The sequence below is a fragment of the Apteryx rowi genome, unplaced genomic scaffold (genome assembly GCF_003343035.1).
Source record: "Apteryx rowi isolate R43461 unplaced genomic scaffold, aptRow1 scaffold_269, whole genome shotgun sequence".
In the NCBI taxonomy this organism is placed as follows: Eukaryota; Metazoa; Chordata; class Aves; order Apterygiformes; family Apterygidae; genus Apteryx; species Apteryx rowi.
The window spans coordinates 887065-913931 of record NW_020449074.1 but is presented as its reverse complement, the minus strand read 5'-3'; the positions used below and the strand labels follow the sequence as shown (position 1 = coordinate 913931).

The 26867-nt window shown below is 37.7% G+C and overlaps 1 protein-coding gene across 7 annotated transcripts in view; it reads right to left on the bottom strand.

The window, feature by feature from the left end:
- ATAD2B (ATPase family, AAA domain containing 2B) overlaps positions 1-19485 on the bottom strand; it is a 75352-nt gene extending 55867 nt beyond the window's left edge. The window contains exons 1-9 of one of the 7 annotated variants that reach the window (XM_026068088.1): positions 19223-19485; positions 12253-12407; positions 10190-10236; positions 8982-9135; positions 6637-6739; positions 5966-6074; positions 4470-4586; positions 3408-3483; positions 1521-1619 (exon numbers count right to left, since the gene is read on the bottom strand). In XM_026068088.1, the coding sequence (XP_025923873.1) occupies positions 1521-1619; positions 3408-3483; positions 4470-4586; positions 5966-6074; positions 6637-6739; positions 8982-9135; positions 10190-10236; positions 12253-12407; positions 19223-19264 (902 nt within the window). In that variant the 5' untranslated portion in view covers positions 19265-19485. The other 6 variants (XM_026068091.1, XM_026068090.1, XM_026068089.1 and 3 more) reach the window with 6 other exon arrangements.
- Between the last annotated feature and the right edge of the window lie 7382 nt (positions 19486-26867).

Below are 26867 nucleotides of genomic sequence, written 5' to 3'. Positions count from 1 at the left end.
CAACTAGACTCTGTGCCACTGATCACAACTCTCTGAGCTCTGCCATTCAGCCAGTTCTCAATCCACCTCACTGTCCACTCATCTAACCCACACTTCCTGAGCTTGTCTATGAGGATGCTATGGGAGACAGTGTCAAAAGCCTTGCTGAAGTCTAGGTAGACAACATCCACTGCTCTCCCCTCATCTACCCAGCCAGTCATTCCATCATAGAAGGCTATCAGATTGATTTTCATCCTACTGCTTTCATTTAATCATTCAATTTCAAATCTATCAATCAACAAAAAAAGGGAAGAATAAAATTCAGTCTGAGTTAAAAGAATGAAAAAAAATTCATATTTTTCTATGGATCATTTTGAACTGAGAGTAGCTACAAAGCTGACCTTCTTGAATTGACAAGGTAATCAAAACTAACCTTTTTTTTTTTTTGATAATTATTCATCTATACCTGGAAGCTCCTTATATTCAAAGATAGTTCTATGCTGGCAAACAGAGATTTCAGTCTGGAGAGCTAAACAGGTTACACTATTTTGATCAAGCACAGAAGAAACAATATGGACTAAAAGAACAAGAGCTTTTCCACTGGCAGTGATGAACTGCATAAATTCAGCAGGGCAAGAAAAGGATTAATAGAATGCATCAATACAAGTAAAACAGATTTTTAAAAATATAGCTCATTAGAGTCCATCTGCAAGATGAGTCTTGATCTGCAAGAAATATTTTTAACTCACATGCACCTGTTTCAGCTTCTTAGGGCATATAAAGAAGCCGTAAGTCTTTATAGACATACTAMATCAGATGAAACACAGAGAAAGGGAGGAAGATAGATACCAGTAAGATACAGGTTGAACCTGCAGTATTCTTTTGGTAGTTGTCCATGGCTTTGGTACACTTCACAGAGGAAAAAGGAACAGCGTGGCAGACAAAGAGACGGAAAAAAGCAGCAGTGAAAACACTTCTTTTTTTCCTGTTCAGTTCTCATACTAATATATCTATAGTAGTAAGTTGATTTACTGACATACGTTACAGACCTTCCGCTTATAGATGACGAGTGAATAAGTGCAAGGTAAAACACTCCCTGCTGTGTGTATGTGTGCGCRCACACACATACACACACAGAATGCACATACTACACAACAGGAAGAAATAAGAGATAAGAAGAGGAGCTAGCCCTTGGGAGTACAACTAAAGTAACTGGGACCAAGTAACAGCGTGACTCTCATTTTTACACCAGCAACTAAAATCCATTTTTAACTGACATAAGCTGTTGTGTCTTATAATAAATCTGTATTTGATTCAGCTGAGTTATCTTTTGATTTTTATCTTTATTGTTAATTATCTACTCACAAGACTCCAAAATCCTTGTTAATACCTAACTAGCAACCCTCCTGCACTGTGTCTGCAGGTAGTCACAGACAGAATCAAAAAGTCTGCAGTTCTGCTTAATCTCTGATGAATAATAAAATAAAAWAAATAAATAAATAAAAATCAAACCCTCCTAAAGACAAAAGATATTTTTGTACCTATTTCTTGCTCTGGCCATGCTTTTAGATTTTCTTCTTTCAAAACGTTCTTCATCTGAAGAGGTTGTATCACTGCTGTGAATGGCATGCTTCTTTCTCCTATTTAAGTAGCAAAATAAACATAAAACTCAAGAGTGCTTTTCACAGTGGAACAGCATATTTTGACTTTTTATAAAAGGCAAACTAAAAGGGCAAGTATAGTACTGCTCAGGTTTAAGTCATGCATGTACTTTTTGTTTTATTAATAAGTATCAGAATAGTCTGTGGGGGAAGCTTCTATATTCTTATGTTGTTCCAGAAATGTCTGATTTCAACGTAAATGTTACTGAAACTGTAGATCCCTGTAAGACATGGTCTAGCCCATGTTACCTCAGCAAGTGAGTTCAAGTATTCAACTGTTAAGCTATTAAAAGTTTATCAGACAGCAACTTTCCTAATAAAGTTTCGAACTACATTAGTTGCCTCTAACATAACAGAAATATCAAGAACAGGTCACCTTCTTCAGTTTGATACTTCCCTTTAAATATTCTTTTTTTTTTTTTTTAATTTCATAATTCCTAAAGCATATGGTGTCTCTTTCATAAAGGTGTGCAGTTTGATTTCAGTCTGAAAGAAGTTTGCATCATCTTCATGAAATACACGAATTTTTACTAGTATCCAGCTTCTGTTATTTTGCTGTAAACACAGTGAGTTGCACCATTTATATGAACGTGTTAATGCACTGACTAGCTGTTTTTTCCAAAGGAAAACAAGGCCAACCAACTTTACTGTCTGATTACCAAAAATATATATATATTTTTTAAAAAAATCAGAAAGAACAACATGCAATTACTACGAAATTTTATGAGTGTTAAATACCCTGATAAGACAGGATAAAATGAGAGTGGAGCAATAAGCATGCTAAAACTGAAAAAATAAACAGTTTGGAGGTGATTATCCCTTATATAAAAGTTCAGAGGCTATGCAACAAAATGTCAATAAGAAATTCAAGCAATAAAATAACTGTAAAGCGCTCTTCAAAATTATATGTTGTTAAACATTAAAAAGATGCTAATAGAATCACAAGATTCTAATAATATTTTATTTCATATTCCCTCTTCCATCAAATTGGGCAACAAGAGCTTCAGCTAAGACTGTAGCATGCTTTTACACAGTCCCGTCTACAGTATGTAATAGGATCACAGCATTGTGTCAGAGCAAGAGGGTATTTCTAAAGAAAGGATTCCATTCATTGCAATGTTTATATTTTTGAGCAAGTCTATTGCTACAAAAATGTGTTAACTTCTGATCTTATGTTAAATAAAGTCTTTCAATAGTTTTCCAAGCCTACTTGACCAGATTTCTTTGACACAGAAGAGTCAAAAATCACATTTGGTTAATATGTTATTAATTAATATTGTTAATTAATTAATGTTAAATTTGATGTTAAATGTTTAGAATGTTAATATTTATTAATATGGTTAATATTACTTGAATGCAATTTGAACTGGAAGAAAACTAACAAATCTCGTTTCTACAGAATGTTCAATCTACAAAAATAAGTTGCAGTAATATTTTTTAAGTGCTGCTTTGAATGTGAACACCTCATGTAAGTCCTTACAGAAAAAGCTAGTGTGCAAAACAACTCTTCTCCAGTACTTGTAGCACACCTGTCTCCAGTCTTTGTTGAGGAGATCGCTTATCACAAAGCTTCTACTGGTGTTATGAAGTGCTATGAGATTTATTTTGTATGCTGATCAGGTTCTGAACCTAAGACACAAATCAAGACCCATACACATGTGTGAATGAACTGTACAACTCATTCACAAAGCTTTTAAAATAAAAACCTAACAGAAATGTGCTGAGGGAAAGCAAACAGCTCCTACCTACAAAAAGGTTGGCAGTTACCTGATATGGCTTCTTCTTGCAGGAGATCTGTGAATATCAAACAGTGTATTCTCCCTCTTTTTTTGATGAGCTGGCACTGAAGAAGAGAAGTTACAGGCTTGTAGCATCAATTACTACGGAATAAAACTAGTCCAAATGCAGCTGCAAATGCACTAGATCATTGTCTTATCAATAATTTTTAATCACTAGTTTCTTCAAAAGCTCAAATTAAGAAAATACTCTAAGAGGAGAGAAGAAAAGAAAAAAAATCCCTTATGAAATCCGCTCTCTCCAAACTTACCTTGCTACAGTCAAGGGAATTCCACCTCAGCCTCCTAAAATAATTACAGCTGTAGCTGGCATAGCACAGAATAGAATTCATCCAAGGCACTAGCATTTTTAGTTTATTTGCAGGATATGAAACTCCATACAGAAACCACTAGACAGATGATAGTATGGGATGCTTTGAAATTTCACTTAACAAATAAACCACAGCATTCCTCTATTGCAGTCTTAATTTCCAAGTTGCCTTAAAGTGCAGCACACTGCATACATCATTATAATCCAAAACAGATATGCTCAGAGTACATTATATAAAGTATCATAATTTCTTACCTAGGCAAAACATGGTGACTGTTGCTATGCAATTCCAGATAGAGTTATGATTTAGGCTTACTACTCAATAAGAGAGGCAGGCATAACAATCATCCTTTTTTATACCTAATTATCCTTTTTTTTTTCTTTTTTTTTTTTTTTTAAAGCACAACTACCTTGCTGTCCGAATTCAACTTCTGCCAACTATTTCTTATCCTAAACCCCATTCACCTCCAACACTGAACCAGCACATGGCAGTACTTGCAAAATCAAATGAGATCACAAGAACTAGGAATACCACCACAATTCACTCTTCACAGATGTTCCTTGTAGTCTTAGTTACATGGTGAACAAAAGCAAGAAGGAACTAAGCTCTGCATGTCCGGGATGAAGAGCGGTCATCCAAGTTCCCTTCCCTCACCCATGGTTTTCTGGAAAGTCTGGGAAGTCAGCAGAGCAGGATTGAATGAGCATGATCTAGTTCCTCACCTATTGGAGGGGCCTGATATCTTTCCACAGTTTTTCTCTGTCTTAGATTATAAGGTCGATCATTTTCTTCTCCCTCGGCTTCTTCTACTTCTATATCTCCATCTTCCTCCTGAGATTCTATTGGGGGGAAAAAAATTTTTTTCAAAACGCATCTACTTCTTGATTTCAGAGCTATCTTCACCATAAAAATATATATATATATATATATATATATATATATATATAAATAAATGGCCACTGAGAGTTATACCCCTCCTATTAATTACCACTAATTAGTAAATCACTGGAAATTTGAAAACCAAGATAAACCTACAGTACATTGTCATACTGTCTTCCAGTTTCCCACAGAAGGTTCTGGAGTAGCAATAGAAAGAAAAATAAACATAGTCAAATTAATTTGCGTAGTAAAGTAGTTATCGTTCATTGTATGCCATCTTTTTCCTTGAGTAATTATTCCTCAAATCAAGAAAAATGCCTTTCTTCTCTCTCTTTTCCTATTGTAGCCTGGGAAAATCAAATATTTGACATAGAATGAAAATAAGTCCAACTTTAAGATTCACAATCTAGTTTTTACACAAAGCTTTTTCAAGCAAACAGACTGTATAAAGGTATCGCCTAGATCCAGCTTATTAATATGGTCAGTATTTCTGCCCCTGGATCTCAGAATTGAGACTGCATTTTTATTAACTGGGACAGACCATACTTCCTACAGCAATATTTCAGTTTAGAATCAAGAGACACTTTTAGCTGCACTCTGGATCTCTGAAACAAAGTTTAAATCTGATTTCTTAAGCAAACCAAGCATGTCATTGGTCATGCAAGTCAAGTTAGCCATCAACCCCTCTTTCTCCAAGAATTTTTGAACCCATTGACCATGTTCATGCAGGTTCATCCAGATTTCAGAAGAAAGGAAGGCAGAATTTCAAACACAGTCGTGTCCCTGCAAGCTTTCTAAAACTCAGTAGATGCATAGAAAAGACAGACCCGTATTAATGCTTTCACCAAAGGAACGATGCAGAATTCACTATCGTACATTCCTTCTGGGAACAGTCAGCCAGCATATGAGAAACGGCCAGGCAGTGAGAACACACATAGTTGCAGACAACATGCAACATGTCCTCATTTCCCCACAGAAGTTTGTTACAGGAAATATATGGAAAGTTCCAGTTATTTAGTGCTAGGAAAAACATGAGTAAGGGAATGTAGTACATATATATTTAGAAACCAGGCTTTGTTCTGCTACTTTCAGGTAAACATGGGTTGCTTTTGTTTAAGGAAAACTATTTGTAGAGATCCCCAAAACTTTGCTAAAGAGAGTTTCTAGAGTGTGTATTTGCAACAGACTTGTTAGTTTGTCTATTTAGTAACTGCAAATCCAGATCCAAAACCAAGTTACTTTCTGTAGCACAACATATTGCTCTCTTAATTTTATTTTCAGGACAGTTTTGTCATATAAGTATTTTAGACAAGCCCTTACAATTCTGTACAATCCATACCTTCTTCTTCCCCTTCTGTGGACACTTCATGGTGGTTCTGAATACCATAACTATTTCTCCTCAGTGATTTCCTTCTCCTTTTCACTCGAGAATACATGTCCATGTTTTCCTGGAATAAAATTAATTTACTTCTTAATCAGCACTGTCCCATGTCACTTAGAGTGTCAGCCCACAGTTCAATAAGTAACACTACATACAATTTCTATTCCCCAAGTGTTTTATCAATAGAGCCCTCCACAGGTGGACTACAAAAGCAGACTCACTTAACAGTTGGTGAAATAAGTCTCTCAGGTAGTATCTAGTCTATCTGATACACAGTTAATATCAGTATCAAGCTGTATTAGAGAATAAAACAGATGACGGTCCCTAGGTCTGTCTGCAGACTATCAGACTACACTTCAAACCAAGAAGCACCACCACAATGTATCATGAGCATATGGCAATCAATATGTCAGTAAAGAAAACACGATCCAGTATTTTTATAAAATACACATAACATCTCTGGATTTTGTTCTGAATTTGAGTTTATCCAAATTTTGTTTATGTTATCCACTGAAGAAGTTCTGAAACCTTTTAATACAGCTACAGACAGATGTATGCAGACACACAAAAAGCCCAGGCCCCCCACTTGCTGTGACTTTTATCAAAGATCTGAGACACTCCGCACTTACAAATTCTGTGTCTGTCCACATTCGCAGTCGCTCTACTTCACCAGACCGCCTGTTTCTCCTGATGTTAATATTATCCATTTCCTGTAGGACAGCTTCAGCAGTACTAAAACACATGCAAGTTAACGAAAAAGATTTCAGTCTTGAAATAGTAGACATGCAGAAGTTTTCACATAGCATACAATAATTTAAAACATCTAATTCTATGGTCTTTTAAGGCTATTCCAAGAGCTACATGTTGAGTAAATATACAAATTAATTCAAATCTGAAAATTTTAGGGTAACTTCCTGAATCTATCAATTAACTACAAAACCAACCGTAATAAAGAAAACTGAAAGATGAACCTACAAAATATAAACTAAAGAGTATAAGACCACCTAATAATGCTATGGGTTCAAATTAGGCTGTAAAGTTGTAAAGGTTTGTTTGTTTGTTTTTGCTCAGTGTAGATTATGGTTTATAAATTTGTGAATGGTACTGCTCTAGGAAGGTGCCAGATTGACAGAATAAGAAAGTAAAAGTTTTTATCCACATAATTAATATTGCAAAAGCAACCCAATGCCTCTGTCCTGTGAGCTTTGTAATTTCTTACCCTGGCCTCAGAAAGACACTAATAAGTAAAGGAATGTAAAAAAAAAAAAATAATAATAATAATAATAAAGTTAAGTCAGTAACACCTAGAACTCCACCATTCATTATTTGAGCTTACTATTGTACCATTTCTCATCTATTATTTAATTACACTCCAATTTCTTTAGAACAGCAATTATCTGACATATTTGTAAAGAGCTGGCAAAACAACGGTGGTGTATAAATAATAATCTTGGCCAAGATGCACTACTGCTAAGGAAAAAAAAACCAGGTTATCAGCCAGCCAAAGTAAGTTATTTGGCCACTTGTCATAACCACCTAGTTACTGCTCTCGGTGGCGATTATGGCAGATTTCCCCCAGATTTCTACTATAATTGTGTAACAGCTGGAGGAAGGAAGCAAAAGTCGCCGCCTTCTTATCAGCTCTTCAAACGTAAAATCTAAACACTGAAATCCTGGCCAGAAATAAGTCAATGAAAGTTTTGCCACCGAGTTCAATAGGATTCAAAATGATTTCCTTACAAGTGCCCCCTGAATTTAGAAACAATTCTTCTAAAATATTTGTGATATGTGACATATCTACTGCAAGTAAAAATCAAGCTGTAGTTCATAATCAACGAAAATATTTTTGGAGGGGACCTGGAAAAGTCCACCCCCTCTGCCAGGTAAGAACAAACTACGTAACACCTAAATCATTCCTGACAGATGTTTTTCTAACCTGTTCTTAAAAATCTCCAAAGATTATTGGACACACTGTATCAATATAAGTTCATATGTAGACTTCAGTACCCTGATCTTATCAAATTACAATCTTCATGGTAGACTTTTTCCTATTGTTGATGAAGAGAGGGAGATTCAACTGCAACTAGAAAAATAAATGTAACTCAATATAAATTTTTAAACTGATACCATCTAGTTACTGAGTAAATTGAAAAAAAATTAAATCAAAAAGATTCAACAGTATACATTTAGCAATAAAGATCATACTTGGCAATTAAACATTTATTTTTAAATCATTTTCCAAACACTACCAAGCAGTCTCTCACAAACGTGACTATTAGAACCCATTTTACAGGCGGGATAATTGAAACATTAAGTGACCTGCCCACGGCCACAAAGAAATAGTATTTCAAGAAAAATATTTCTGGCTCCCATTCCTGTGCTCAGACCAGACCATGCCTCCCTCTCTGACCTACTTTGTCTGCACTGTAAATGTCAAAAAGTGACACCCATCCTGTGTGAATTACTAACAAATGGTAAAAAAAATAAAAACAAAAAAACAAGAGAAAACTACAAACTTTTGATATTTTATGATCAAAATCATACAAGCAAGATCTACAAGGCTTCCAAGCATTSTTTCTGATCCCTAGATCAACACTATAGATCGCCAATTCACATCACATTTCGGGTATCGCTGCAGAAATAGGTTACTGAGAGACAAACTAGGGTGTGGATTCAGAGCACGTTAGCCACTCTGCATTAACCGCCACCGTCCACGCTTTTTCCCGGGGCAAAGCCGAAGCAGCTTACTCCTCAACGAAAGGCAGGTAAGCTGCTCTGCATTTACAGCACAGGTGACTTAGGCAGTTACAGCACAGGAGCCAGCACTTTGATTTCAAACCACAACCTAGCTTGCCTCAATACTAGTATTTTCCCGTAGCCAAAAACTTAGATGGCACTAGAAGACAGGTTTTCTAACTTTTTTTTAAAAACCATCAAGACGCTTTGTGAATACAACTGAAGTATCCCCACATACCTGTTTACTAGCTGATCAAACAATAAACTCTGATTCAAAGTTTCAAATCTGTTTTTCCTGGACCGACAACTTTTTCTGACTTCTATATCTCCGTTTATGCAAGCATGGTCCCCATCTCCCTTTTTTTCCCCTCGAAGGGGATGGCTTTTGAGAGCTAAGAGAAATTTGTATTACTACTTCAAAATGCAGGAAACAACATTTTCACAAACAAGAATTAATAAGCAGAATACTTAGCAAGGACAATAAACCAAAAGTCATTATGGAGTACAGTATGAGCATCCTTATATTCACTAGGAAAAAAAATTTTCAAAATTCCTATCAGTGATGTTTTACAAGCTATTTCTTCAGACTTGAGCTTGTTTCCTTATACAACAAATCATATTTTATGATGAAAATTTGGCATTCAAATACCCATTTAATTTTTTTTTAAACTTAACATCAAGACTAAAATCCACACTTGGCCCACAGTTTCACTTCTTAGTCCTTCAAAAACAGTATCAATAGGTTTCATAGGTCAGATACAACACATTTGATTTTGCAAGGAAATCTGCATCAGCTACTCTGTAGAGTGCCAAACAAGAAAAGATCCCACTCCTGATTGTTCCTTAGGCACTACAATAAATAATGAAAATACCAAAAATGTTTAATGGAGTAACATTTACATAGTCAACACAGAACTAAAGGAGACAGTATCTATGAGAAAGGGACATGAAARACAGATGTGTTTTTTAGCTGAGATATGAAATGAGATGGCAAGTTTATAAGGCAGAAATATATAGGAAAACTGTTCCAAGGGAGCAGGAGCTGCAGACAAGGCAGGTCTCTAAAGCAGTAGTACAGTAATGTTAAGAGCCAAAAAAGGCCAAATCTTAAATAAGCAAAGAGAGTAAGTTAAAGAGACCAGCTGGGAGAGGAAGGCCAAAATTAGTCCATAACAGTAAATTTGGGAATCAAGGAAAACATCAAAATCATGGCCAAGAGGTCTGAATTGAGAAGAGAAATGGAATTTCATCTGAGAATGTTCCCCATGTCCATAGAGAACATCTAAGATGTTGACAGAAGAGAACTGAGCCAAAACAGTAATTTTTCTGGTCAAAATGGTCAGAGCAATCAGTAAAGTTATCAAAAATACGTACAATTGAAAATCATTGGCATAAATTTGTTAAACATAAAAGTAGATACAAGGGGGTCCACTGGAATACACTTACATAAGCTACGTCCATTTGGTAGTGTAGCACCAGGCTGAGAAGTTAACCTAGAAAACAATACGTTAAACGCACAATGTTAACGCTCCTTAGCCAAGCAAAAGCTATCTAACAAAAATTAAACTCTTAAAATGTTGCACAATTAACTATGATTTCAAAATTTTTGTGAAACATACTCCCTGAATTGTGTCTCATGCTTCCTGTCCAGCACTGGAATGAGCACAAAACTCCCAAATACCAACTATATGAACCCCCCTCTCCCCAATTAGCCAAACATCTCTTTTATTAATCTCTCTAATGCTTACCCCATGCCCTGTCCTGCTATTAAATTACCCCTGAGCTCCAGAACAGGATCTTGATGTAGCTCTTCAAAAGCAATAACCATTTAAGCACTTGCAATAAACTTATCAATATTGTTACACACAAAAGAAAAAAAAAAGCCAAAAGAAGAAAGTTTTTATTTGCAGATCTCCTCCACCCGCAGAAACACTACGTACTTTACAGACAAGTGAACTGTAACATATACTGCACACCGGTACTGGATAGGGAGGAGTTGCTTGTTCTCAAGTTGGAAAGCTAAAATGAAAGTTTGATGGGGAAAGGAAAAGGCCRGGAAATCTTAAAAATAGCAAGTGCAGCCTGAGCTTGAATGTGACCAAGAGGTCAGCAGTACTACAAACAGCTCAACTTAAATAGAAAACAGGGGGCTTCTGCTATTATTTGCCTAGGAAATGTGTAACAAGAATCCTACAAAACAACGTTAGTCTAAGGATCTTTGCAAAGGTTGGGTAGCAACATCAAGAACCATATTTACAAATTATGTTCACACYCAACTGCCAAATAACTCTCTTCTGGTCAGATTTTTTTTTTTTTTTAAAGAAACTATAATCAAAGAAGTGCAATTTGATTATAATAAAATTTTAGCAACAAACTGTTGAGCAAGTTGTTAAGAGTCAAGGTCATCATTTGGCACAGGGCTTTAGATTTTGGCAGGAAAAAACAAAAACCTCAGCTGCATAGACATCTCACAGGAGGTTCTAAGCACGTAACAATATGAGCTTTGTATCCTGGTCAACTTTCAGTTTAGACAGTGATCTCAATTCTCCCAGCCTCATGYAGATTAAATATTTTTTTCATTTCTTATTATTTCTATAATGCACAATACAAGTCTACAATTAAAAGAAATTAAGGTGTGTGAGTTTCRATACATTCCTAGATGACCATGCCACATAATATACTACATTCAAATTATTCTGGGTTTTTTTGCCTTTTAAGATTTATATAGTTTTTAAGTATAGCTCATCCTAGTGGACAGCAGTCTAGTAGTGAATTACAGTCATGCTTACATACAAAGCATTGCAATAAATACAAAATACGTATCTACAAAACAATCAGTAATAACTGAAGGGCTACGGCTGCAGGAGGGTACTGTCTACACTGTCTCATGATTACCTACAATCAGGTGAAGAACCATATCAACACAAGGATGCTTTTTAAAACACTACTAATCAGAGTAAGAAAATGAAACAAATTACTTTTCAGCTATATAAAATGTGGCATGACTTAGCCTATATTTAATAAAATACAGTAATTTGCTTGGTCCTTATAACCAAGTAATAAGTAATTTGGTCCTTATAACCAAATAGGGAAGAGAGGCTGAAAACAACAGTGGAAAGAAAGACTTGACCATTATCCATTCCCTAAAGATGTGCAAAATACTATTTACCTAATTAAAATGTCAAGTCTTCTTATAGATGGAGTACATAAAAACAACAATTAAGTCACTAAATTTGGATGTACCAGAAATGTAGAATTCAGACAGCATTTCAAATAAAATCACTTTCCATTTTAGCACATAAATTAGCATAGAAAAGCWGCACACAGATGAGAGGACTGATGTAACCCACATTCCTGGAGTCCTGAACTAGAAGAAAATCGTACGAAAATAACATGCTTCAAAAATGCACCTTGAGTGTGAGCTGGAGCTCACTGCATAACTAGAATGAGTAGGTTAACAGTATTAGAAAAATTGGTAAAACCTCATTTATCTCTTAGTTCCAAGTTACCTGGACTGTCCAGTTGAGATGCTCCATTCCTCTCGCTGCCCAGTACTGCGTGATTTTGATTTGTCTTTGCACACAGGATCAGCATGTTTTGAGGTACGTTTGGCGGGAGGAGATACGTGGCTATCACTCAAACTAGCATCACTACCTTCATCTTTCTGAAAATGAAAAAGCATCAGACCATATTTAATTGACTCATTTTTATATATCCTTATAGAAAAAGATCTGCTGTGCAATTAAAAGTTTAATTATGGAAATAGTTAAATGTTTCTGAAGATAAATAAAAACAAACATTCTGAGGGTTAATGCGCATACTCCTCTATCAAGATCTTAGTAACCTGCTTGAAAGAAATGTTAAAATTGTTTATTGTGAACACATTACTGGAAATTATTAAAATATTTATTTGGAATTATTAAAATTTTGTGCCAAATTTTAAATTTATATATGATATACAAAATACAGTGGGTTAGAGAACCAGAATTCCTGTTCAGAAATAATACTGCTACCTTGCTCTACTTGCAAAAATAAATAAATAAAATAAAAAAGAAAAAGGACAGAGCAAATTCAAGATACTTAGAAACACAACATGGATTTATTCTGTTGGCAGTATCTCTACAATAGAAATGTTCGAACAGTTGCATTATGTTCTTCCTTCTTGCTGCWAGAGTTTTGCAATATCTTGTTCTCTACTTTATTCAGTCAAACACAAAACTGAGGAGTAGCTGGAAGCAGACTTCATACTTTTATAGCACTTTTCCTCTAACATGCTCATTAACAGCATTATACACGTTAACAACGTTAGTCTTCAGGACATYGTGAAGAAGCATCGAAACACTACTAGAGCTTTTATTCATTGTGTGTATCAGAGGTAACACAGACAAACTCAGAGACAGCAACAAGGGCTAACTTCAGCGCTCTGCGCAAGGAACGGACAGCCGGGTACCTGCCRAGACTCTGCTACTTTTAAGGTGGACAGCAAAAGAAAAAGCAACTTTCTGTAAATCGCACGTTTCAGCTCATGGAAACAATCTTCRTACCAAACACTACACATCCTCTCTTACCGCAACAGGGTAACCAATTTCAAGATACTAAGCCTCCAGGAATTGTCGGTAAGCATTTAAACCAAGAACAAAATATAATTTTATTTATAGGCACAGAGATAATCATGCAAGTCCAGTTTATTCGTGCGGCTTGTTAACACCACTCTGCTCCGTCCCGCAGAGGATTCAGCCTTATGCTGCCTCAAGCGCTGCGTAGGGAAGCTCGCCAGGACCGAAAGGGCGGCTGGCCCTGGGGCCTGGCCCGGCCGCCCGGCTCCGCTCCAGGCTCCTCTCAGCTCGTCCTGATGCTCCTCTGACCCACCAYGAAACCAGATCAGGGCGCTGAAGCTTCAGACTTCAGCTCTTTTTCCTTTGGTTAGATTAGTTTCCTACCAGTTTAGTGCTTTGAAGCATTTCGCCAAGGGATCAGACAAGTGCCAAACATAACGCAAGAAAAATTGCGCAAGGGAATGGTAGAGGTGAGAACAGRATCGCTGCCTGCAGGAGCAGAAAGCTGCGAGTGAGGTGGGCTTACTCTTGTATCTTGCGAGACAAAATGTTAAGGCATGATTTAGACATTTTTAGCAAATATTATACTAACCAGTCCATGTTCAAACCTCATTCTAAAAGTACTTCTAAYTTCCATAATTTTTAGCCCATCGAGGTAATTTCAGGGAAAGGAGGAAGTTAACATTAGCATTTAATCCTAGAAATCATTTAATCCTAGTTAAAAATAAACACACACTTTCTTCTTCCTAATTATTTCAATTATTGAAAAAGTACCTCATTTTAAACTCAAATCTTTGCAATGCCTATACTGGAGAATCATATTTAAAACTAAATTAGAGGAAGTTTTTGATTCCAAATCCTGCCAAGATTTAGGCAAATAAAGATATCTATCATTCCTAAATACAAAACACTTCCGTCTTGTATATAATYGTAAAAGCAATGTCCAGCAACCCAGCAGTTTTCCATGACACACTGCAACTACAAAATACAAACTTTTCTCAAAATTCTAACATATTTGTACATGCTCACTGCAAATATTTGTTCACACTATATATTTTTGTCTTTTAACCAGACACAGGCTTATTTGTGGACTTAGAGAAACACACTGTTTGCTAAAAGACAATTTTTTAGTGCGTACTTTCTTTCCACAATTACGGGAGCTACTCTGTGCAAAGACAGAAGCGGAGCTTCAAGGTAAGCCACAGAACCAGTTTTAAACCGGCTAGGCCAGATAGAGAAAATTAAACTAAGAAAGAGGAACAAGCATGCAGTGAAGCTTTATGAGGGGTAACATTAAAGTTGTTCTGTGAGCAGTGAAATTAATAATGCATAGTTTCTCATACTCCATGCCTACCCCTTCCCATGCAAAAATCCTAACTCCTGCCAGGCCTCCTCCGACCGCTTTTCACTGCGTTTCCCCCAGTTCCTTGCCTCTGGCCCCAAGTCTCAAAATTAGCTAGTATTCCTAGTTTGTCACCTATTCCTGCCGGCTATTTACTGGCCAAAGGCAATACGGTGATACAGCTGCTTCCAAGCTCCGTGCGCACTACGCAGCTGCTGGCGCACAAAACAAAACATCAGCAGTTAACCTGGAGGCAAAACGTGCTACTTCAGGCCTCTCTCTGCTGCTGGGTTCCTAATATTCACAACAGTTATAAAACCTGAGCATCTCTGAGATATCTAACACCAGTCGAAGGAACTGCTACTGGTCAACAGCCTCAGCAGCTGGAAGGAAGGACAGGTTAGCAGTCAAGGGGACCAGATCAGCGCAGTTCTCTAAGGAACTACACTAGCAAAGCAGGGTGTTATTAAGAGGTAATAACTTCTGGTTACTCTTTGCTATTCCCAGGATATTATTTTCAGTTGAACCTCATTTGCCTGCATATAACTCTGTGCAGTAATTTAACAAATATGATATGAGCAAGTCTAAACTTAAAGCAGTATTTGGGCTCAACTGTCTTAAAGTTAGAACACCTGCTATAAAAGATGCACAAATACACAAAATATTTTTACCATGAAGTAATAATGAAGCTACTACAATCCCTGAGAAGTCACTGAAATCTTAAATATATTAATAAGCAACCGGATTTCATTTCCCAGGTAACTCTAACATAGGGAATCTAGGGAAGCAATTCATACCTCTATCGCCATCCAGACCGTTCACCTGCCTACACTAAAATATGGAGATGGAGTTTTCGTTACACTCAAGAGATTAGCCAGTCTGGGATTTGACAGAACAAGAAAAGAAATTAAGTTTAAATTGAGAAGCTTTTACAGAGAGTATTCTGCCCACTGCTTCCTCCCATTTATAGCAAAAGAGGTCTAATGCAGTCAACTTGCTCCCTCTAGTAACTGGGTCTCAAACCATTTATACTTTTAATGAATAAAAATAGTACTTCAGTCTCAAATCAGAAACGTATTACTTAACAGAAGACACCATGAAAGTGTTGTGGGACCAGAAAGAAAAATGTACGATATAAGCATCCAATTTAAAAATTAATCTGCAACTGCAGAATTAGGAACAAACGCACTGAACTCGCAGCTCCTTATGAAACACCGACGCAAACTCGCTCACATGCTGAGAGCAGTGCTGTCAYCAGAATGCAGAGAACACAAACGAAAAAAAATCATCTTCATAATGTCAGACATTGCCTAAAAACATACCAAAGCCACACAGTATCAGGAACAAAACCCAGGCGTGCCAAAGGGCTGGGACAGGCGCTAGGCACAAAGAAAAAGCCAGCACGAACGAATCAAAACCACAGCTTGGGTAGCGTCAGGAAGTACATCCAGCCAAACCAAATTTAGCACATTTCTCCCGATCTAACAAATGAGACACCCAGCAAACTCCCACCGCAATCCCGAGCAGTGAGAACCATGCCCAGCAAAGCAGTTTCCTACAGGAAATTCTCCCACCAGTAATAAGGAAGAAACTGCAGTTAAAAGGACACCATCTACAGCCTAGACTGGAGGAACATAGCGTTCATTATCATCTTGGGATTCAAGAGTGAAATTAAATTTGACAGCTGAAGGAATACTTCAGATTGGTTGTTAAGGAGCTACGAACCAATAGCAGGCGCCTTGCAGAGGTAGTGGAGCAAACTCTCTGGTAACGTAACTTCGCTGAACACGGTCAAATTATAGCAGCGATAAACCTAGCAAACGAATCTCAAACGAATAAATAAGTAAATAAAGCATTAAAATAAATAGAGCTGCATACTGATAATCTAGGTTCTCTTCACTTTGTAGGAAAAGAGGAAGATGGAAAAGATGTTTATGATCTTCTCACACACACGTTCAAGAACACGCAACAACAGCATTGATACGCAGGATTATTGTAGTCTCTTTCGTAGCCATCCCTATAAATTTCAAAATAATAATTTAATTCTAACACAAATTTATAGCATTTAGAGAAAAACACTTAAGTTTTAAAAGCACACAAACAGGAAATCAGAGACAAAAACTGCATTCTCCCTGCTCAACCTATCCCGTTAGAAAAGAAGTGTCTAAACCGATGCAGCCTTTCAGCATGACTTTAGGCTCAACATGCTATGGAAGTCCTCACTGATCAGTGCCTGCTTTCAGCTGCCTCACAGAGACCAGCTAGCTAAAACATTATTGCTGATTAACTGCCAAGTTAAAATACAAAGACTATTTTTAGCATATTGAGGATACCAAAAAAAGATTTCAGGTTTTTGGTTTTTGTTTTTTTAATAGATCGAGTCTCCTGGAGAAGAGAGTACCAGAAAAACCTCCTCACTATACTGCTGTCTGACCATCCAAAAACAACCCCAATCCAGCAGGTTAGGTAATACAGGATGAGCACGAACCATCTCCATCGCTCTCATCTCAGAGTACACGAACACAAGCTCAGCTAGTTTTTGGGTAAGGGATAACATCGCACTCAAACCACAACCACACCTTGCAACTTCAGAAGAACACTCCGCCTGCTTTGCCACAGGTTAACCGTATTAAAACAAAGGTACACGGACGTGCCGACACATTTGAGTTTTCCACCATGGTAAAACTTGCTCTCCTTGCCGTGCACGTTGCGGGTCTCACCCTCCGTCTGACTAACTCTGCCACACCTCGAAAGTCAGCGTGGTTGCTCACACGACTTTGCAAACCAGGCGTGAGAGTGCTGAACCTAGCGTTTTAATCCCCTCAGCACGCTTTCCTTTTCTAGGGCTCCTTCGCAGGTCTCAGACATTAAATTAAGACCAACTGACGTTCAGTTCCTAACTGATCAGTCCTATTCCGCTGCATTTTGTAGAATTCCTAATTATTCAATTTAGTTTTTCTTTCTGCCTCACTGAACAAATACCCAACTGTCTGAAATTTACTTTGTCTTAATTATGTTTATATTGTTATCTTAATTAAGAAATCTGTTTTGGCTACAGGTTCTCACAAATATCTACTTCTAGTTTTAGTAAATTCTCCATTAGCTATGGATATTTAAAAATAACTTTTTCCTCACTTGACTCCTGGAAGAGACAATAACGATTTCAGACATTAAATCTCTCATACCCTGTATTTTTACTAACTTTGGGGAAACTTSATCCAGCGGCCTCCAGTTATTTCTAACAATTTGAAATGTATCTTGTTAATAACAATACAAATGCTCAGATGTCCCAGAATACTAATAATTTGGATTAATATTAAGACAGTACAACATGTGGAAAAAAAAATTTGGTCTGCTGAAGATCCACCTTTCCCCCTACCAGTTCATGCAAAGTTATTGGAATTGGGCTGGGCACTAAAAGAAATAAAATGCATACTCTGGGGTTCACTTAATAAACATGTTTATTCCTCTGGTATAAAAAGGTTAAGTTTGACTTTCCAAATAAAACTTGCATTCAGGAAAAAAACTGCAATAATGTCCCAGTGTACCAACTAGCTAAGCTGATCAATCACCTTTGCCTTCAGATAATTATTCAGTCAACAAATAACTTGCTTTTTCTGCATTTAATCTACAATGCCATTTCAAACATACTAATAAAATATACCAAAAATGCTCTCTAAACGTCTGTCCAACCATTCTGGATAAGCCTCTTGCTCCCCTGTGTATCAGTTTCTACACGGGTAAACAATTTGGATTAAAGAGCTAACTTCTGTAAAGCACTYCAGGATCTGCTGAGGAAAGCTAGGTGAGAGCTAGGTATCCTTTAGCATTGCTAGCTTTTGGGGGCCAGGTTCACTAAGCAAGTAATAAGTGAAAAGAGTTCACAACCTCTTTGAGCTATTTTTAGTTTTGCTCGTGTTTGGTTCCAAGTTCTGTTAACTAGAGCAAACAAAATTACTGCCATGCCTGTAATAATGTCATCTGACCATAATCTAGCAAATCCCTTCAAATCCCTTTTCAATTGCTTTTTTAAGTTCACTCTTTTGCTTTTATAGCATCTTTCACAGGAAAAAAAAACTGACTAAGACTGTCTTTATGCTCGGTACAAATTTGAGGCAGCTGAAACCCTCATCAGAGYGCTGTAACGAGGGGCCACCCCGTGCCTCACCCGTTGGCACTGTGTCCTAATTTCCGGATGATACATTTTACTACCCGCTCKCCAGCATTGCCAAACCTCYGCAAACAGCCAGCACTTGCCTGGCRAGGGCTTTTAGTCTCCCTCCTCGCAAAGGGCTGACTACCCGCTCCGTAGGAAGAGGCAAGACCAGACACACTTGTCTGGGGGAAGAAGCTAGCGTGATTCAACTCCCCATCGTCRCACGATACAGCAGACTGTAGCCTCTGTATTCACGTCAGTTTACCATGCATTGCTGCATGCTGAATATCTTTGCAGCCTAAAAATTTAACAAAGTATACTGCCAGCACCTTCAAATGGTAAAAAGCGGGAAAAATCTATTTGGATTAAAGCACATTAACAATCTTACTAAGAACTTCACCAAGGATCTTGTGTGGTAACCTTACTGGCAGACTRAAAAGTGGCAAAGTCGACTTAAAAGAATCCATCTTCGGGACACAGTTCTCTAACTTCCACTTGTTTGCATACAATCATCATTYAGCAGACACTCGCTTTCCACAGCTGTTAAAGAAGAATAGCAAATATTAACATTTAGGAACAGCTTGATGATCTTGGAATAAACAACTGCTATGGCTGTATTTCATTGGTGATAATRGCATTATAGAATCCCTTAAGCGCAAGATGATCTAAATTCTTTTAATATTCACCTCCACTACTTGTTTCTTCAGTAAACAATGCTCACATCAATATTATTCATTAAAGAATTCCATCATCTGGACTTTTTCAAAAGAATAAATTCTTCACAATTAGTTCATGTGAAAAAAATACATTTTTTGCATTAGAAGATCTGCTTTAACCCTTTTGCTGTATTTCCCTTTTATTTCCTAGAACTTTTCAATTGTAGCATTCAGGTCACTTAATAAATGAAAAAGCTTTTTGAGAAAAGTTAGAGTTTACAAGTTAAAAACAGAAACTGCTACCTGCCCTACTGTTTACTGTGATATTATCAACCCTTACACCCCTTCACTCCATCTGCATTAGAAAAGCCACCCGTTTACCTCCAGCTTGAGTGCCCTTCAATGGCTTTTGATCTGCAATCCAAAGGCTTCTTGGAATCGGAAGAAAGGGAGAGTCAGCTACAGGGCGGCCCCTGCCAAAGGGAGGCCGAGCCAGCAGCCGGGAGCCGGGGTTTGTCCTCCGCACACCACCGCCACCCTTCTCCAAGCACTTCCCTGCGAGCGCTCCTCTCCCCTCCTTCATGCCTTCCCTGAAACTAGTGCGACTTTCTGAGTCCACAGCTGAAAATCAGATCTACCGGAGGAACAGGAGGAAGTGGGGAGGAGGGCGAGTTTCAGCTGGGCCAGTAACCTGAGCCTGATCCAGCCGATCGAATGGCCAGGCCGGCATTAATATCAGCAAGTCTGCTCCTTCTTGCACCTGCACGGCTTTAATGCGGTCTGCACCACACGTGAAATCCCGCACCTTCAGAAAAGCAAGTCTCCTGAGGAGAGCTCCGTATCTGCTCTACGGCACTCTACAACTCAAACTTCTCTAGAAGATCCACAAATCTAAAGTTTATAAAACCACTGATCTTGGTAGCTTAACACTAAAGAATACTTCAGCCTGTTTTTATTCAGAACCATATTAACCATTTCTGTGAGTTCCTAGATCCTGTTATCAAAGACCTTTAAAGCCGAGATTATGTTTATGCAAACATTTAGGAATGATTACTGTTCAGACGTGGGAAAAAAAATGAAACGTTCAAGCAACTTTTTCCCCCCCTGCCCTTACTCCTCAAAAATTCATCATTTCTCCTGAACGACGCAGCTCAGAGACAGTCTAGCGACTATGGTCTCCTTTCACTACTACTATTTCAGTACTTCCTAAATTAATAAGAATGATTTGAGGGCACATAGCAAGAAGGAGGTGAGTAGTGGACGCTGGTTTCCCAAGGTCTGCACACATCAAAGCACTTGAGCCATGAAAATAAAGCAAGGAAATGTATGTAGCAAAGTAAACAGGAAGGTGCCCTAAAAAACAGTAGATTAAAAAAAAAAATGTGTATTTCCCTATTTACAATGCACTTAAAAAGGTCATTTCAAAAGTGAAATGAAATTAAAATTGTGTAAAATATTATAATATAAAATCTCGAGATTAATGTAGTGAACTTTAAATTATAATGAAAATAACATTCAGGTTCTGAAAGACAAACCAGAGAAATAATGGAAGGTCGTTATTAAATAGCTGGAATCAAGGTTTGCTAAAGCACGGCAACAAATTTAAATGCAAGTAGTCTCTTCCGTGGGCACAGAAAGAATAGCCTCTTCTTATCAGTTTATTTAAATAGCTCAGTTCAACTACTTGTTCACTTAAAATTAGGGAACTAATTGGAGACTGGAAAAAAGCAAAAAAGCACATTTTCTAAATTATGAAAATGCTCCAGCTGGAACTGCTCTGAATGCAATCAGACAGAAACCTTCCAGCAAAGTTTTAAATTAGTTAGCTCAAGCATTACTAGCAGCATGAAGAGGAACAACATGAAACTCAGAATAGGCTACAAAAACTACTCAGAAACTTGGACAAGCCCTAAAGTTCCACTTTTCTGGTAGAAATACTAGAGCTACATAGTTTACAGTTAGTTGAAGTTATTATACCACATGCACGCTCAGCAGTACAAAATGAAAAAGGTGAGAGAAGATAACACATTAATCTTACAAATGGTTGAAAACTGGCATGTTTTAATAGCTACCAAGCAAGAAGAAATTACATTTCTTTAGGAAAAGAACCCAAGAAAGTATAAACACAAAACAATACTTGAACAGTTTAAAGCAGAATTAATGGTTAAAATAAACTATGAAAGACCCAAAGGTAATGAAGATAATATTTCAAGAGTAAGCTCAGAGACAGGAAAATTTGTTTAGAAAAACAAGCAAAGCATGGAGAGTACAAAAATAAAAAAAAAGATAGAATGAAAAAGGCTGAAAAAAATATCGTCAGAACTCTTTGCAATAATCGGGTTCATGAGCGATATTGCGCACACACAAAAGTAATATATTTAGAAATGAAACACCTAAAAACGTTCCCAGCTACAAAAGAGCAGGGACAGCTTCAGGTCACTGACGCCTACTTACTGGATCCTTTGTTTTGAAGAGGATTATACAAAGTTTTACCCAGTAATCATTTAAAACCTCATTAGTATGGAATAAAAGCTGTTTTGCACTGTAGAGCAAACACTCAGCAATTTAGGGCAGGAGACGCAAAACCATGCCACCTCCAGCTGAAACTGCAGGGGGATCTAGGCGATCAGAATGTAATTACCTGAGCTAATTATCTTACATAACCCCAAGCTGTACACCGCTCCTGCAAAATTGTCATGGGATCTCCAACGACAATTGCTTAAGCCTTCTGCTTGAAGGTTTAACTGAGAGAAAGCAGCCTGAGAAGCAGTTTTATTAACAGGACTTTGGGACAAGCCCAGCGTTCAGAGGAAGCAATGCAACGCACTAAACACCAACAGCGTTTCCCGCGCAGTCTTTGGCGTTTCGCTCCCTCCGCAGATTTGGCCCTAGATTGCTTCCTTTAAAGGCTCTACAGCAGTACGATGGCAAGAGCCCCAGCGGCTCAAACACGACGCACAGCTAGCTTCCTAATTGAAACCATATACTTTTARGAGGTGTTACGAATTTCAGCAGTGGCCCAGGCCAATTTCCTAAGATACATGTGAAGAATTCCAAGCCGGGACACACGTTTGGCAACATGGAACGATGGCAAACACTGACTACACAGTATTTTGACAGACCCTTGGACACAGATTGCTCCCAACAATTACTTAATTTCTGACAGTTCACACATGGATTAATACCACGCCACCAAGGAACACACTGCCCGGTTCATTTTAGACCACTGATTTTCTCCAGGTAAGTCCCGCAGAAGCATCAGACCACTAAAACAGAATGAACCCTGTATTTTATTACACACGGAAAAGATGAGTTTTCTTGGGAATCTGCCTTTAATTGAAATTGTTTTGAATAACTTCACAAGGCTCTGTATTTCAGGATGCATTTCAAAGAACTGCAGAAGCGTTGGCCTCAGCGCTGTTACTCTAAACTGTAACAGTAAGACAATTCAGTTCTTCAAAAAATATGGGTATTTGAGAAGAGCTTTTTCTCTGAAGAGTTTCACATGCAGGTGGCCAAAAAATTTAATTTTTCCTACAGAAGAGGAGAGCTCTAACTTTCTAAGAGTTTTATTCCAAACCAYAGAATATCCAGAAGACTGTAAGACACTCTGCAAAGGTGGCAATCAAAAGAAATACATTAATCTGAACCAGGCTCTTTTTTGAAGGAAAAAAATAATTTTTAGAAAGAACTAAGGCATATGTTTAAAACTAGTATTTGAAGAGAAACAATATTAAAGTCCATTTTATACGTTTTCAAAAGCTGACCGATAAAGACTACTTTTAAGGACTAAAATGTAGCCATGACCTAAAATGCTACAAAAGAACAGAACAAGCTACATTATCACACCTTTAAAGAAAGAAAAAACATTTATTCTTACAGATTGAGAAATTACAATAAAAGATACTGAAATATATTGGTATTACAGAGCACCAAAATGCTGCCTAGCTTTATACTCCACCACACTATAGCACTTTATGTCACTCCTCAAGTCTGCGTTTGCTCCTATTAGCAATTAAGTACAATGGAGAGCTCTATGTTGCTACTGAGTAAGTTGAACGATGTCGGCAGCGCTACTTTTAGCTAGGATGGTGTGTTACAATTATCACAGTGCCCTCAAGTAGCTCTTAAGGCACTGCTGATGCTTTCCTGGCTAATTAAGTTAAGCTAATCGTGTATACATTTCCAAAATGTCTAACCAGTACACTGATGTGATTAAAAAGTGTTTGTTTCACAAAAAGTTCRTTATTTTTCACGATCAGCATTTTTGGCATGTGTTTTAAGATGACTGAGAAAAGTCATTTCAATTGCCAAATAAATATCATCAACACAATCACAATTCAGTACCCGAAAAACACATACATCAGTAAATCCACAGCATAGCTTTAACCAGTTATGGTCACAATTACCCTCTATCTTTTGTAGTTTGAATGTAATCCACTGAATTTATATATATTTTTAATAGTTTTATGTTTCTGAAAACTCTGGAAGATTTTGATGCTTTTTCTTGCCAGAATACTTTATTATCAAGCCATAAGACTTCTCCAAGTCTTAATACTAGAAAGAAAAGAAATGCAATTTATAAAAAAAATAGAATTCATAAAAAGATAGCTTAACTTTTTACTAAATACTTTTTAAATCAAACACAATAATAGGAATAAAAATATATCCCACTTTTTTCCTCYCCATATCCTCTGTCTGGCACTCTGCTATGACATCATTTCAGAGGATAAACCTCTTGGCTCCTTGATCCAATTAGTGAGGGGTTTTGTTAATTTTAATCTGGCTTCTGGTAAGTGGACACAACTGCATTCATCTCTATTACTGAATTGCAGTCACCATTCAATAACTCAGAATAGTTTACTTTTCAAATACTGACATATCCCCAACAAATCTCTTGGGAAATAGTAAGATGATCATTGCTTTCTCTAAGACAAAATACTATAGTATTTCCTGATTCTCATCTTAGAGAAAGCAATGATAGAATACAGAGAATAAGGTAAAGGTATTTAGACTATTATGGCCCATTTCCACTGAGTATCTGTTGCCTTCAAATCAAGGTCAAACAAAAAGGGACACTACTAATATATAACTCAACATAATATCAAACCTGAAGACCAGAAACTTGGGTTTTAAACTCTTTTATCCTGTGCTTGGAAGAGGAGGGCTTCAAGCCTATCCTTGCAAATGTGTGCAAAGAAACAAGAAGTACCAGAAAAAGCCATGAGGGAAAAAAGAACTGAAATGGATATAAAAGAGATGGAAGGCAGCTTCTAAACCCTGTTTAATCTGGCCTAATCAACACTGCACAGGATGCCATTAGATTACTAACTCAGTGTTAGTCGCTAATCGGGAACAACCAGATGATCTTTTAAAATACATTCTGAAAGGTAATTACAAGCATCGCCGCTAACGAGCATTTCTCTGCAAGTCCAAGTCAGAACCCCTGTGGAAGAAAATTAAGTCACACAGTGCAAATAAAAAGCACATCATCTCTGCCAGAGCGCCAGACTCTGGCGGCCCGTTAACCAGATAATCTGCTGGTAGTAAGGCTGGTGCTCTGCCATTACAACTGGCAGATTTTAAAAGGACACACTGTTTCATTCAGCTTTGAAAATTACACACAACACGAAAAACAATCCGATACACCTTGCACACGAACACAGCTTAAGGATCTGCCTCCTGACGGTCACTTCCAAAAGCAAAGGCTTTGTCTTCCCACTGCCATGCCTATTCACCTCTAATCACTGAAATCCTTCTTTGGCGCTCCTTTGTGGAGCTCAAAAAGACACTGTATCAACTTAAAACTTCTTACGCCTGAAGGATAAAAACAGTCATCCAAAGATAACTTTAAAATGAGGTGAGAAATATATATTACAATCTATACTCAAAACAAACAAGAACAAAAAAAAAAAACAAAAAAATGAAAAAACCTTTCTGAGAAGCTCTGCTCGTCTTTGGCAATTATGTCTAAAAAAATTAGAAAACAAACAAAAAAAAATTACCTGCCTGGAACACATGAGATTTGACATGCAGTGAAACAAGTCCATTCCATCATGCCAAAATATACACTTGTCTTTAGAAAAAAATGCTTTTGGAGAATTATCCTTGGATGTATTTATTGATTTTATGACAGCATTTTGTACAATCTCCTTTCCTTACACCATGACAATAACATAACTTCTACGCTAACTTTGCAGTACAAAAATAAAATTTAGAGATGAAAAATATTGGAAAGAACCCCAACTTATTTTTTTAACAGCAGTAAACTCCCTACACAGTAAGCCAGTAAGGGTTACGCCAAACTTTGCCTCACAAACCACAACAAGACCCATGGTATGAATAAATAGAAACTGCAACAAGCAGGACAGCTTTTTACAGCTATGGTGCAGCGTCCCCACAAGTCCAGTGAAATTAAACAAGGAAGGAATAAGGAGGACATTGAGGAAAAAGTAAGATGGGACGGAAAAAAAAGGAGAAACCGTGGCACATTAGAGAACTGAGAGAGTAGCACAAAAGGTACAGAACAAATATCTAGTCAGTAATTTTCCTTAGTATTTGAAAATGAAAAGGAGAGGGCAAAAGGTTTTCTGACAATTCCAGCCGTCATTCCTCTGACGTGCCTCTGGCTGCTCTTGCCGTTTTTCTGCTTGTCTGGTTAACCTCCTCCTCGGCAGAGGATCGGACGAGGTCACCTGGCGCATGACTGTCAAACGGTTTGACCCTCGATTTTCACTTCCAGAGCTTCTAAGTCTTTCATAGTACACCGCTTTTAAAATATGTATTCAGACCAGAGAACTATAACCACTAATTTAAGTCTTCTAGTGCAGTTTTATCAAGAAAAAAAAAAAGCCCTCCATATAAATAAAACATCCACTGAGAAAGACATAGTTGTCAGAAAATCTACTTAGAAACTCCAAGGAAGGGAAAGAGGCTCCTGAATTCTCTCTTCCAGTTACCATTTACCAAATTCCAGCTTTCCAAATTAGGCTGCGGAATTCACTTGCCATCAGACCATACGGTCAAAGCTATTATAATAAGTTATGTCGGGAAAACATTCAATTAAGCATATCCAGGGAGGGCAAAACGATACCCTCGCTGCTCTTCGGGGGAGGCGAATCACAGGCACGGGGGACCTTGCTCAAACGGCAGCTTTTTGTCGCCGAAGCTGCTGCGAGCAGTCACTTCAGGCGAATTGAGGTCATTAAAAAAAAAAAAAGAAAGAAAGAAAGAAGGAAAGGAAAGGAAAAGGAAAGAAGCAGAGCAGGGGAAGCGGACTGCGAAGTTGCTGCAGGCGCAGCTCCCAACTTTTGTCTCGCAGCGGGCGCAGTGCCGGGCGCGGCCGCAGGGGGAGCTGCGCCCCGCTCCGCGCCTCTCCGCGCCTCTCCGCGCCCCGCGCCGCCCCCGCACGGCA